This window comes from Puma concolor, chromosome A2, assembly GCF_028749965.1.
Source record: "Puma concolor isolate L17-30 chromosome A2, mPumCon1.1.hap2, whole genome shotgun sequence".
Classification (NCBI taxonomy): Eukaryota; Metazoa; Chordata; class Mammalia; order Carnivora; family Felidae; genus Puma; species Puma concolor.
Window position 1 is genome coordinate 104801171 of NC_141668.1, and position 13680 is coordinate 104814850.

Consider the following 13680-nt stretch of genomic DNA (forward strand, 5'->3'; position numbering starts at 1 on the left):
GGCTCCACCCGCCTGCAGACTTCTCCCTCCAGTGGGGAAGAGGCGAGGCCTTGTCCAGCCGCTGGCAGGGGGGACCGGGGTGACACTGGCAGCCAGGTGACCCTGAGAACCAAGGCAGCTGGGTTCTAACATTCAGAATCTTTTACGAGGAGGCAAACTTCCTGCTTTGGAAGAATCCTGGGCAGAGAATGGCACCCCCCTTTGGCCCATGGCGCAAACAGACCCATTTAGCCTGCGGGAGGCCAGTAACGGTGTGCCAGACTCGTCTCTGAAATTCCCTTTAGGCAGATACCGTTCAGCCTGCTTCCCACCTGGGCCCCCGGCCTGGTCACGGGCACAAGTCACACAGGCGTGCTGGGGTGAGCCGACATCAGCATGACCACCGGCCTCAGTGTCCACTGGTCTGAGACACTGGGAAAGTGCTTGAAGCCTAGAAGAAACAGCCGGCAGAGGTGCCCTTTGGACTCTGCTCCGGGGAATCGGAGTGGGGAGCGGTGGGGGTTTTCCCCTTTCAGTCCGCAGGCCCTGCCCGGCCGGGGCTCCTCCAGGCTGGCTGCGCGCCTGTGCGGTTAGGGTTTAACTCAGCTGCCTGGACTCCCGCCCTGGAATTTGCACTCGCTGGGCCCTGGCTGTGCCAGACGGGCAGCCCGCGGCGTCCTGCAGGGCCTGACTTTCAGGGAGCAGATCTCCTTGCTCCGGGATGGGCGTGTGCTAAAACCGAGGGGTGTTCCGATCGAAGATCTTCGTTGGAAATGCCAGAGGTGTTTTTAGATGTATTATTTTGTTTTATCGTTTCTGCTGGGGCGCACCCAGCCTTTCACCTGGAGGGAGGGGAGGGAGGGGGGCTGTTTGTTCAGTGACTCATTCCCTGAGGTTCGTGGGAGCCGCCCCGCCTCCCCGTGGCTGTGGCGGCTTCCTTGTGCCAGCCAGGTCACCTGCCCTCCTAACTGCCCACGTGCTCCCTGGTGCTGGGTAGCCCAGACTGCACGGCACCTGCACGGACCTTCCAGAAGGGAGCAACGGCTTTTGAGGGCGAGTGAAGATGATCGGGTCCGTGCGAACGGCAGCGGCCCTTCCCAGCTAGATGGTGCCGTGATTGTGGGTCAGGTGGAGACAGTGCACACTTTCAGGGGAGTTTGGGGGGGGGGTCTGTCCACCTGGGCGGCTTCTGCTGTCGGACTGGCATACACTTACGTCCTCGAAAAGACCAGCCCAGCCCCAGGTATCGTGGGTGCTCCCTGGGTGGAGGAGGGTTCAAGGGGAGGCAACAGAGACCTTGTCACCGGCCACTCGTGCACAGTGAAGCCTAATCCAACAGCCTGCCCACCCTCTAGCCCTGCTCTTCAAGGGATCCCTTTCCTGGGGGGAGGGAGTCCAACCCTACCCACCCCCTCTGCTCTAAGCAGCCCCCAGCCTCCCTCCTCCCTCGTCAGGTTCGGCATCTGCCTTCTCGTCCTGCCAGCGTGCTGGCCAAAGAAACCCCATCAGTGTTGGGGAGCTACAGGTGGGAGCTGAAGGGTCCCCAGGAAGGAGCCCGATGAGAGGCGCACGAGAGCCCCAACAGGAAGACTGACTGACGCGTCGGAACTGATAAAATTACCAGACCGAACAGCGAATCTTCTTAGGATGAAATCACTGTGGTTGCATTGTGATAAAACACACACACCGTGAAATGGACTACGCCAACCGCTTTTAAGGGCGTAGTGGGTGGCGCAGCCAGTCTCCCGAACTGCTCTTCTTGCAAAACTGAGACTCTGCTCACCGGAAGCTCCCCATCCAGCCCCCAGCCCCTGGCATCCTGCCTTCTGTTGCCTGTCTCTCTGAGCCTGACCCACCGTAGCAACCTCAAGTTTGGGCAACTCCTGCTGTATTTGTGTTCCTGTCACCGGCTTTATTCACTCAGTTATCCACGTTGTAGTGTGCTTCAGAATTTGTTTCCTTCTTAAGGCTGGATCATATTCCAGAATGTGTGTTTACCACTTTTTATTAATTCATCCGGTCATGGGCGCTTCGATTGCTTCCACCTTTGGGGGACTGTGAATAATGCTGCTGGGAACCTGGGTGTGTCTTTTCAAGTCTCTGCTTTTTTGGGTACATGCAGATATCCGTTGTTTTACTGTGCTTTACTCTGTCGGGCTTCACAGATACCACATCCTTTATAAATCTTAGGTTCGTGGCGACCCGGAAACAAGAGAGTCTATTGGTGTGGCATTTTTCCAACAGCGTTTGCTGACTTCAGCTCTCTGTGTCACATTGTGGTAATTCTAGCAATATTTCAGATTTTCTCATTGCAGTAGAACCTTGGGTTGCTAGTCACTTGTCCTGCGAGTGTTCCACAAGACGAGTAAACGTTTCTGATAAATTTTAACTTCATAAACAAGCCATGTCTTACAGCACGAGTCGAACGTGATGCCAAACGTCACATGATCACAACTGAGCCAATGGTTCTTAAAATTTGCTTTGATATACAAGTGCTTTGGATGACAAGCATGTTTCCAGAATGAATTATGCTTGCAAACCAAGGTTTTAGTGTATATTTGTTAGGTTGACCTGGGATCAGTAACATCAGGTTGATGTTCCTCTTGTCATTGTTCTGGGGTGTAACAAACCACACCCAGATGAGAAAAGATGGTGAACTTAATGGATGAATGTCATGTGTGATCATCAGCTCCACAGCCCACCATTCCGGCCTTTCTCCCTCTCCTCAGACCTCCCTATTCCCTAAGACACAACAATGTTGAAATGAGGCCAGTTGATAACCCTACAATGGCTTCTACATGCCGAAGCAACAGGAAGAGCCACATGCCTCTCAGTTTTCATCAAAAGCTAAAATGATTAGGCTGAGTGAAGAAGGAGTGTCAAAGTCTGAGACAGGTGAAAAACTAGCCCTCTTGAACAAACAGCCAAGTTGTGAATGCAAAAGAACAATGCTTGATGGAAATGAAAAGTGCTACTCCAGTGAACCACACGAACGACAAGAAAGCAAAACAGCCTTATTGCTGATCTGGAGGAACTTTTGAAGGTCTGGATAGAAGATCAAACCAGCCTCAACACTCCCTTAAGCCAAAGCCCAATCCAGAGCGAGGCCCTAACTCTCTTCAGTTCTCTGAAGGCTGAGAGGCAAGGAAGCTGCAGAAGAGAAGTCTGAAGCTAACAGAGGTTGGTTCATGAGGTGTAAGGAAAGAAGTAGAGTCTGTAACATAGAAGTACAAGGGGAAGCACAGCAGCCTGTCATCCAGAAGGTCTGGTGAAGATCATTAATGAAGGGGACTCCACTAGACGGATTGTCAGTGTAGACGAAACAGCCTTCTATTGGAAGTAGATGCCATCCAGGACTTCACAGCTAGAGAGAGGTCAGTGCCTGCCTTCAAAGGACAGCCTGACCCTCTGGAAAGGGGCTATTACAGCTGGTAACTTGAAGTTGAAGCCAATATTCCTTGATCGTTCTGAAAATCCTATGGCCCTTAAGAACTATGCTAAATGTACTCTGCCTGTGCTCCTTAGATGGAACAGGAAAGCCCGGATGGTGGCACTTGTGTTTATAACATGGTTTGCTGGATATTTTAACCCCGCTATTGAGACCTACTGCCGAAAAAAAAGATGCCTTTCAAAATATTACTGCTTATGGATACATCTGGTCACCCACAAGCTCTGATGAAGATGGAAATGAGATCAATCTTGTTTTCATGCCTGCTAACACAACATCCATGTTACCTACCATGGATCAAGCAGCAAGTTCAGATTTTTAAGTCTTCTTACTTAAGAAATATATTTCATAAGGCTATAGCTGCCACAGATAGTGATTCCTCTGATGCATCTGGGCAAAGCCAACTGATAACCTTCTGGAGAAGATTCACTATTCTAGGTGCCATTAGGAACATGTGTGATTCATGGAAAGAGGCCAGAATATCAAGATGAACAGGAGTGTGGAAGAAGGTGATTCCAACCCCCTGGATGACTTTGAGGGGTTCCAGACTTCAAGGGAGGAAGCCAGTGCAGATGTGGCAGAAACAGTAAGAGAACTGGAACCAGAAGAGGAGCCTGAAGATGGGACTGAATTGTTGCATCTCATGATCCAACATGAGAACATAGAAGAGCAAAGAAAGCGGTTTCTTGAGATGGAATCCACTGCTGGTGAAGATGCTGTGAAGACTGTCAGAATGACAACAAAGGATTTAGAACATTCCAGAAACATAGCTGATAGAACAGCGGCAGCATTTGAGACAATGGATGTCAATTTGGAAAGAAGTTACCCTGTGGGTAAAATGCTATCAAATAGCATCATATGCTACAGAGGAATCATTCGTGAAAACAAGAGTCAATTGATGTAGCCAGGTTCATTGTCTTATGTTAAAAAATGGTCACAGCCACCCCACCCTTTAGCAGCAACCACTCCACCCTCATCGGTGAGCAGCCGTCAATGTCAAGGCAGGACCCTCCACCAGCAAAAAAGATGATGCCTGAAAGCTCAGATGGTGGTTAGCATTTTTTAGCGATAACGTATTTTTAAACTAAGGCATGCACTTTTAGGCAGAATGCTGTTTGCACACATAGAGACCACAGTGTAGTGTAAATGTAACTTTTATATGCACTGGGAAGCCAGGCAGTTCACTTGACTGGCTTTATTGTGGTGTTTGCTCTGTTGCGGTGCTCTGGAACCAAACCCACACCAAGGTATTCCCAGACCCAGAGAGGAATTATGGTGGTTCTGTTTTTAACTTTTTGAGGACTTCCATACTGTTTTCCAAAGTGGCTGCACCAGGTTGCATTCCCACTAACAGTGCACGAGGGTTCCTCTTTGTCCACATTTTTGCTGATGTTGACTATTTTTCTTTCCTTTTTTTTGGATAGTGGCCATCCTAGGATAGGATAGGATAGGATAGGATAGGATAGAATAGAATAGAATAGAATAGAATAGAATAGAATAGAATAGAATAGAATAGAATAGGATAGGATAGGATAGGATCTGGGGCACCTGGTTGGCTCAGTCAGTTAAGTGTCCAACTCTTGATTTCAGCTTAGGTCATAATCACATGGTTCGTGGGTTTGAGTCCCACATTGGGCTCTGCAGTCCTGCTTGGAATTCTCTCTTGCTCTCTCTGCCCCTCCCCTGCTTGCTCTCTCTCTCTCTCTCTCTCTCTCAAAATAAATGAATAAACTTAAAAAAATAATAATACAATACAATAGTGGTAGTTTGGGGTTCGTATTTTTCCATGATTTAGTATACTAGACCTGGATGTGTCCTACGGCCCAGCCACCAGTGTCCCTCCCGGTGTCCCCAACAGAACTGAGGTCCAGAGAGAAGAGATCCAGGCGCAGTGGCTCAGATCCTGATGGACACACAAGATGACATCTGAGATTGAGACCCACTGGCCAGCAGAGACTAGGAGGAGGCCAGGGTCAGGCCGAGTCGTGACCACAGTGCCTCTGCACCCCCCCCCCCCACCCTCCCCACTGCAGGTGCTCAGGAGCCCACTGGAGGGCTTCTTGGAGGCCGGGACTGCGGCTGTTTGTGGTTCTGAGCAAGGACCGCCGTAGCTTTCAGAGAATGGCTGTCCTCAGTCTACGTGGGGGCTCCTCTCCCCTGCCTGCACTTGCCTCCACTTGGAAATGTCACTGTCATCTCAGACCCAGGTCATAGAAAGCCATCTGGTCATCGCCTCCCAGAGCTTGTTCTCCGATAACCTGCTTCGAGCCCTTGTACGAGAGTCAGAGGCCGGGAACCGCAGACATCGTGGAGTCCCCCTCCTCTCGAGGGCCCCTCCCCTCCATCTCCCTCCTGCGGTCGCTCTGTCCATGCACCCTCCCCACGAGGTACCTCACCCCTCATTAAGTATGTCCCCAGAACTGAGATGTTTCTGCTCGCTGGTCTGGCCGTCTCCATTGGGGCTCCCCCCCACTCGGCTCCCTGCAGCTGTTCCCAAACTTGTTCTTGAAGATCATCAAGGATCTCCACCGGCTACGGATTAGTTAGCTCCTTGGCTCACTTCCCAACCAGACCCTATTTCCTGCAGCCGCTGGGCCTCTCTCTGGACAAAACAGGTTCCCTCCCCTTTCTCAGTGACCTTGACAAAGATAATCCCCAACGATTTGCGGGATGCTGGTATTTGGAACCACCTGAACACTCTTCCCCAACCAGCAAAACGAGAGCAGCAAATCTCTGTTCCCGTAGACGAGGATCCAATGAGATAAAGCGGGTTTAGGAAAACCACAGCACTCTGGTGGCCTGTCGGGCAGTGTACTCAACCCGCGCTGCTGTTTTCATGTCTCCTCCTATGATGTGCGTTACAGGTTTATTTTTCTTCCCCTCCGCCTACCAGGGACATTTCCCCTCCCTTCCTCCCCTTCTCTCCCGTCTCCAAATTCTGGCCTTTCTCTGGACCAGCCGCTCAAGCTTTCTCCGTAGGTGGACGCCCAGTATTACAGTCTTGACAGATTTCCTCAATATCATCCTTGCCTCAAGATCTTCCAAGTGTGCTCTGTCCCTTGTAGGCTGAAACTCTATATAGTTTTCACCCTTGTCAACATCGTCATCATCAATATCATCAATAAGTGTTTGTAAATACCTAAAGATACGAGGACCCTGTTGAGACTCTAAACAGCCTCAGTAAAGCATCTGCAGTCTTCCAGAGACATGAAATGATGAGGCAGCAAGATTGCTACCTGGGCAGATGAATGGCAATGAGGGCGGCTGTATGTGTGCAGACCCTAAGGCTGGCATCAAGCGGCTTTCTCGGCCTGAGGTCCGTGCGCTCACGGACACACACAGCTTCTGAAGTGGGCCGTGACTCCATCTACCCATCAGGCATCGTGTCTGGCGTGGAAATTGCTTGTGTGCGCTCCTCACAATGCGCAGATATTATTCTGTGAAATCAAAACACGAAGTCACAACTTTATCGGCACATAGCGTCATGATCTGTCAGTTGCCTTCGTCAAGTGATACGGAAATTGCAACCAGAGCCACGTGCCATTTTGATGTTAAGGAGCCTCTGTTCGAAAGAAACGTTGCCGTCTGGAGCGCCTGGGTGACTCTCAGTGGGCTAATAAGCGCCTGACTCTTGGTTTCCACTCGGGTCATGATCTCACAGTTCCTGGGTTCAAGCCCCATGTCAGGCTCCGTGCTGATGGTGCAGAGCCTGTTTGGGGTTCTCTCTCTCCCCATCCCTCTTTCTCTCTCTCTCTCTGCCCCTGCTTGCTCTCTGTCTCTCTCAAAATAAATAAACTTACTTAAAAAAAATGTCATCCATTAACATAACCCCGGCTCTTAGGTAATTCAGATTTGATTGGCCCATGGTGGGGACTTGGGCCCTTGGAAAACTTCCCAAGTGCTTCTTCAGCATAGCCAGGAGGAGTCCCCTGGTCTCAGCCTGTGTCCTTAAGCCCAGAGCACACAGAGGCGTCTCAGATGTGGTTTTTCGCTGTGTCTTCAAGAGATCAAAGCATACGGGACAGGGTGTATGGTGAGGCACAGACAGGGGGCACGCTTGTGGGTTTTCCAGGGTCAGGGAACATGAGACCCGTTGCCAGCCAAGTGGGGGAAGGGGAAGGGAGATTCGGGATCGAGGGTCCGGGGAGAGCCCTGCCTTCCCGGCGGCACCAGTAGCTGCGGCCCTGCAGGGGACAGGTATGTGATGGCCGGGAGTCTGGCATTGAGTCCCGGGGCCCAAATGGAAGCACACTGACGGTGTTTGCTGTGAAGCAGTTCAGGGCCTTTTCGGATCTATTATTATTTTCTCAGAAAGAGCCAGACATCCATTTTGTTAGTGTGAAATGTTCCAGGTTTTTCACTGTTGGCTGAGGTCCGTGTGTGTGCCCAGGCAGATGCGTGCACACATGTAACACCGAGCTGGACAAAAAGCATCCCGGGGTGTCCTTGCAGCCTGCGGGGTTGCAGCTCTTGCACGGGGGTGTGATCGGGGTGCGGAGAAAGGGGTGAGAAAATGCACGCCTCGCAGTGGGTGCTGGGTTCCCGGCAAGTGGAGGGAACCCCAGGAGGCAGCAAGATGGCCTGGTAGAGGCTAGGTGGTCGGGGACGTGGCCTTTATACCGAGGTCAGTGATGAGAGCTGGGGCGGCTGCTTGGGGAGATTCTTTTTTGTTAATTCTTTTTTAATGGCTCTTTATTTTTGAGGGAGACAGACACACAGCATGAGCAGGGGAGGGGCAGAGAGAGAGGGAGACACAGAATTGGAAACACGCTCTAGGCTCCGAGCTGCCAGCACAGAGGCTCGAACCCACAAACCATGAGATCATGACCTGGGCCAAGATCAAGAAGTGGATGCTTAACCCGCAGAGCCCCCCAGTGCCCCAGATGTAAAGTTTTTAACGAGAAAAAAAGGAAATAAATTCGTGTCTACGTTTCACAGTAGAGGGTAAGCCTTGAATGTCACTCCTAATCCTTGTGTTAACCAGTGACATGAATGGCAGTAGTTTGTGGCCTTTTCTGAATCCCATTTGCTAGTTTCTCCCCAATTTTAAGCGGCCTCTTTTGTTTTGCAAGCAATACACAAAATTAGGAAATGCATAGCAGTGAAAAGAGCCAAACCCTATGCTACCTGTCACCCATTCTTCGGTGCCTCTTTCTGGACTGCTTATGACCCATTGCTACAATGGGTAACTCTTAAAAATGGGATTTTCCATAACTGATAATAATTGTTTTTTAAAAAAATCCTTATCAAGCACTGCGGCATATCAAATTATATACTTTTTTTTTTTTAATTTTTTTTTTTTTCAACGTTTATTCACTTTTGGGACAGAGAGAGACAGAGCATGAACGGGGGAAGGACAGAGAGAGAGGGAGACACAGAATCGGAAACAGGCTCCAGGCTCTGAGCCATCAGCCCAGAGCCTGACGCGGGGCTCGAACTCACGGACCGCGAGATCGTGACCTGGCTGAAGTCGGACGCTTAACCGACTGCGCCACCCAGGCGCCCCTCAAATTATATACTTTTAAAGTATATTTAACTAGTACCAGCACAGGGGCTCCTGGGTGGCTCAGTCACTTAAGTGAAGTCTTTGACTTTGGCTCAGGTCATGATCTCATAGGTCGTGGGTCTGAGCCCGTGTCCAGCCCTGCACTGACAGAGCAGAGCCTGCTTAAAATTCTCCCTCTCCCCCTCTCTCTGCCCCTCCCTCAATCGTGCTTTTTCTGCGTCTCCCTCTCTCTCTGTTCCTCCCCTGCTCACATACTGTCTCTGTCTCTCTCTCTCAAAACTAAATAAAGATAAAAAAAATAATAAAAAATAAAAAAGATTGTTCTGAAGGAGACTTTAGACCTGTTACCTTTCGGTGGGTTGGCAGGACTAGGGGTGGGGGGGATAAGGTGGGCAGGAGTGGCCCCTGGGGTCGGGATGTCTGCTTTCCATCTCTATTCTGACACCCCGATAACCAGGGGCCTTCAGGGGAGCTACAGATCTCTTGGACCCCCAGTTTCCTCAGCTGCCAAATATCCTGAAGACTGAACGAGGTGACCTGCCCAAGGCTGTTATTAGCATGGGTCCTGATGCTGGGAAGACGATTACAAAAATACTTCTGTAAAGTAAGGTCCTTATGTATAAATAAATGTCTACACAAGCAGGCTTCTCTGAGGACCGAGAAAAACTTGTAAGAATGATTTGTCGGGTGGGGCATCCAGGGGGCTCATCAGGTTCAGCGTCCGACTCTTGAGCTCGGCTCAGGTCGTGATCTCACTGTTGGTGAGTTCGAGCACTGACAGCTCAGAGTTCGTTTGGGACTCTCTCCCTCCCTCTCTCTGCCCGTCTTCTCACTCGCGCTCTCTATGTCAGAATAAATAAATACACGTTTAGGGAAAATAAAGAAAAAAAAAAAAAGAATGATTTGTTAGGAGGAAGCATCCTCACAGGTGATTGTATGGACTCCGAAGTCGGGAGCTGCCCCCTCACCCCCTCTTTCTGTGCCGCCCCTGCTTTAGGAGGAAGACGAAGGGTCGCGCCCCTCCTCCGCCTGGGAAGCCGGCCACCCCGAACGCGCACGGTGGACAGACACTTCGCCGAGACGTGTCGCCCGGCCCTCCACAGAGCCTGCTGCACATGGAGAGCCTGGAGAACAGCTCGGTGGCCGTCACCGTGGTTCTGCCCAGCGGGCTGGAGAAGAAGAGCGTGGTCAGCGGCAGGTAAGGGCCCTGGCGCCTCGGGGCGGGGGGGCGGGGCTCACTGCCATCCAGCCTCGGGTCCAAGGAGAACCGAAGAGTGGATCCTGAGAGACTGTGCTCGCTCCCTTGTGGGGCAGGATCTGGGGCCCCCGGGGTACAAATCTGGGCCTGGGTGACAGTGTGGAATGACCGCATGCCCCCCCCCCCAGCCCCCGTCCTCCTTTGAGAGCAAGGGCTGCGCAGCTCAGTCCTGGGAGAGGGTAAGCTCGGGGGAGGGGGCCCAGCAGCACCCGCGGAGTCCGCATCCCGGGCGCTGAGGTTATACAGGCTGAGAGGCCATCCGAGTGACCACTGACGGTCTGGCCCCCAGAAGTATAAATACACGGATCAGATTTCCAAACACAACTTCCAGAGCAACTTTAGACTGATGGCTAAAACCCAACCCATGGATCTTAAGTTTTAAAAAAAATTTTAACGTTTATTCACCCTGGAGAGACAAAGAGAGACAGAACATGAGTGGGGGAGGGGCAGACACAGAACCGGAAGCAGGTTCCAGGCCCGGAGCTGTCAGCACAGAGCCCGACTCGGGTCTCAAACTCACAAACCGAGAGATCATGACCTGAGCCGAAGTCGGACGCTTAACCCACTGAGCCACCCAGGTGCCCCATGGATTTTAAATTTAAGGCTAACAGTTTTCAGCCCCGAGATGCCCACCTGAATCCTTTGTGAGATCTGATCCGCCCAGGAATGTGCCTGAGGTCAGGGTTACGTGCCCTTCTTCCCACGTCAGCCACAGAAGGCAAAAGGGAGACATTGGCAAAGCTTCCTGCAATCATAGGATTAAGAATTTCAATACTGATAGAATTTCTGATTTTTTTCCAAAATATATCATTACATTGATCAATTTTGTGCTACTATCTTTTTAAATGTTTATTTATTTCTGAGACAGAGCGTGAGCGGGGTGGGGCAGACAGAGAGGGAGACACAGAATCCGAAGCAGGCTCCAGGCTCCGAGCTGTCAGCACAGAGCCCGACGTGGGGCTCGAACTCACTGACCGTGAGATCATCAGCTGAGCCAAAGTCGGAAGCTCAACCCACTGAGCCCCCCAGGCGCCCCAATTTTGAGCTACTATTGATGTCACTGATAACTCTATTTTAACAAAGTCACAGGAACACAGACGTTAAATCTCAGTGTTCATACAGTTTTTACAATAGAGTGATACAGTAATCAAGTATAGAGACTTTGAAGCATAAAGATAGATTTGTCTAATTCTGAGGCAGGAGTGAATAGAAGTCCTGTTTCTTGGAAAACGAGAACAAGAAGTGATTGAACATATTTCAATCCTTCAGTGCTCAGATATACTTTTTAAAATGGATAGTGATGGAAATCACGTCACTGTGGGTGGCTTTTATTCTTGGCGAAGCATTGAAGACAGCAATGGAACACTTTTTTTTTTTAAGTTTATTTATTTTGAGAGAGAGAGAGAGCGTGTGAGTGAGCAGGTGAGTAAGGGGCGGGGGGAGGGGGGAGAGAGGGGGGAGAGAGAGAGAGAGAGAGAGGGAGAATCCCAAGCAGGCTCCACACTGTCAGTGAAGAGCCCAACGTGGGGCTGGATCCCATGAGTCACGAGATCATGACCTGAACCTAAATCAAGAGTCAGAGGGGCGCCTGGGTGGCGCAGTCGGTTGAGCGTCCAACTTCAGCCAGGTCGCGATCTCGCGGTCCGTGAGTTCGAGCCCCGCGTCAGGCTCTGGGCTGATGGCTCGGAGCCTGGAGCCTGTTTCCGATTCTGTGTCTCCCTCTCTCTCTGCCCCTCCCCCATTCATGCTCTGTTTCTCTCTGTCCCAAAAATAAAAAAAAAAATAAAAAAAAAAAAAAAAGAGTCAGATGCTTAACCAGCTGAGCCACCCAGGGGCACTTGTATTTTAAAATGTCACTATTTAGGGGGCGCCTGGGTGGCTCAGCCTGTTGCGTGTCTGACTTCGGCTCACATCGCGAACTCACGGTTCATGGGTTCAAGCCCCGCGTTGGGCTCTGTGCTGACAGCTCGGAGCCTGGAGCCTGCTTCGGATTCTGTGTCTCCTTCTCTCTCTCTGCCCCTCCCCTGCTCATGCTCTGCCTCTCTCTTTCTCTCAAAAATAAACGTAAAGTTAAAAAAAAAATTTTAAATGTCAGTATTTAGATTCTCCCTGAAATTTTATGCTTTGAAGCTGTTTATACTGAAAATTCTAGGTGGCAACTCGATGTGCACAGGGCTATGTACACCTTAAAAATTGCTTCGTGAGGTGTGCAAGCAGGGACCGGAAACAGCCTCGGTGTATGGCTGGGAGGGGAGCTGTTGAGTCGTGGGACACGGCATCTTCTCCCATGCTAAGTGATGTCAGCCTGTTTCCCACGGTGGTACCACCCGCCCCCACGCCCGGCGTGGCACTTGCCCCCCAGGGGGAACCCAGCAACCGGGCTTCATGCGACAGGGGGTTCCAGTGACAGGAGTTTCCGGTTTCTTACAGAGCGGTCCGTGTCCTCAGTACATTTCTCCTGCGGAACTTTCGCTTGAGGCACATGCCACATTATTCTAGGTTTACAAACGAATAGGTGCATGACGTCCTATCAGCGAACGTATGATGGTTTACTTGCTGTCCTTGTATTCTCAACCCAGTTTTTAGTTACGCTGAAAAAATACCATTTTACTGAGGTAGGATTAAGATATAAAAACTGTGAATGTTGACTGTGACCTACCCGATGGGCCTGTAGCTAAGTGTACCCCCGTGAAACCACTGCCACTGTCAATCTGCTTCCGTATTTTTTAGGAAAGTGGCCTCTGAGTCCTGTCGCGATACTCTCATATGTGCGAATGCACGCAGAGAGACAGAATGCCTCCCTGACAAGTACAAATATTATTTTGAAAGTCATGTTCTTTCTTTACATATATATATTTTTAATTTTTTTAATGTTTATTTATTTTTGAGAGGGAGAGAGGAGCAGAGAGAGAGAGACATGGAGACAGAACTGGAAGCAGACTCCAGGCTGGGAGCTGTCAGCACAGAGCCTGACACGGGGCTTGAACTCCCGAACCGTGAGATCATGACCTGAGCTGCAGTCGGATGCTTAACCAACTGAGCCACCCAGGCGTCCCCATTTTCTTTCTTTCTTTATTTTTTTATTTATTTTGAGAGAGAGAGAGAGAGAACACACACACAAGTGCAAGCAGGGGAGGGGCAAAGAGAGGGAGACAGAGAGTCCCAAGCTCCCACGCAGGCTCCTCGCCTTCAACGCAGAGCCCGACGCGGGGCTCCATCTCACAAACCGTGAGATGGCGACCTGAGCCGAAACCAGTCGTCAGATGCTTAACCGACTGAGCCACCTGGGCGCCCCTGAACACCATTTCCAAACTGAACACGTTCTTCCAGTTTTATCCTTAAAAAAATTGCTTTTCCTTACAAAGTAGAAACTACCACTGGGTAGTTTGTAGCCAGGAGAATACGGGCAGCTTTAAGGAGGGATATGAAAACACTTTTCCTCTTTCCCAGCAGTGAAGTATAACCCTTTCTCCCAGGCTTCCTGTGGGA

At 50.6% G+C, this 13680-nt stretch overlaps 1 protein-coding gene across 12 annotated transcripts in view; it reads left to right on the plus strand.

The window, feature by feature from the left end:
• Positions 1-13680, plus strand: part of COBL (cordon-bleu WH2 repeat protein) — a 267995-nt gene that overhangs the window by 93042 nt on the left and 161273 nt on the right. For 11 of the 12 annotated variants that reach the window (XM_086697069.1, XM_086697068.1, XM_086697073.1 and 8 more), the window contains exon 2: positions 9931-10131. In XM_086697069.1, coding sequence (XP_086553195.1) covers positions 9931-10131 — 201 coding nt within the window. Of the gene's footprint in view, positions 1-861; positions 1099-9930; positions 10132-13680 lie in introns of those variants that run through there. The other variant, XM_086697076.1, reaches the window with a different exon arrangement.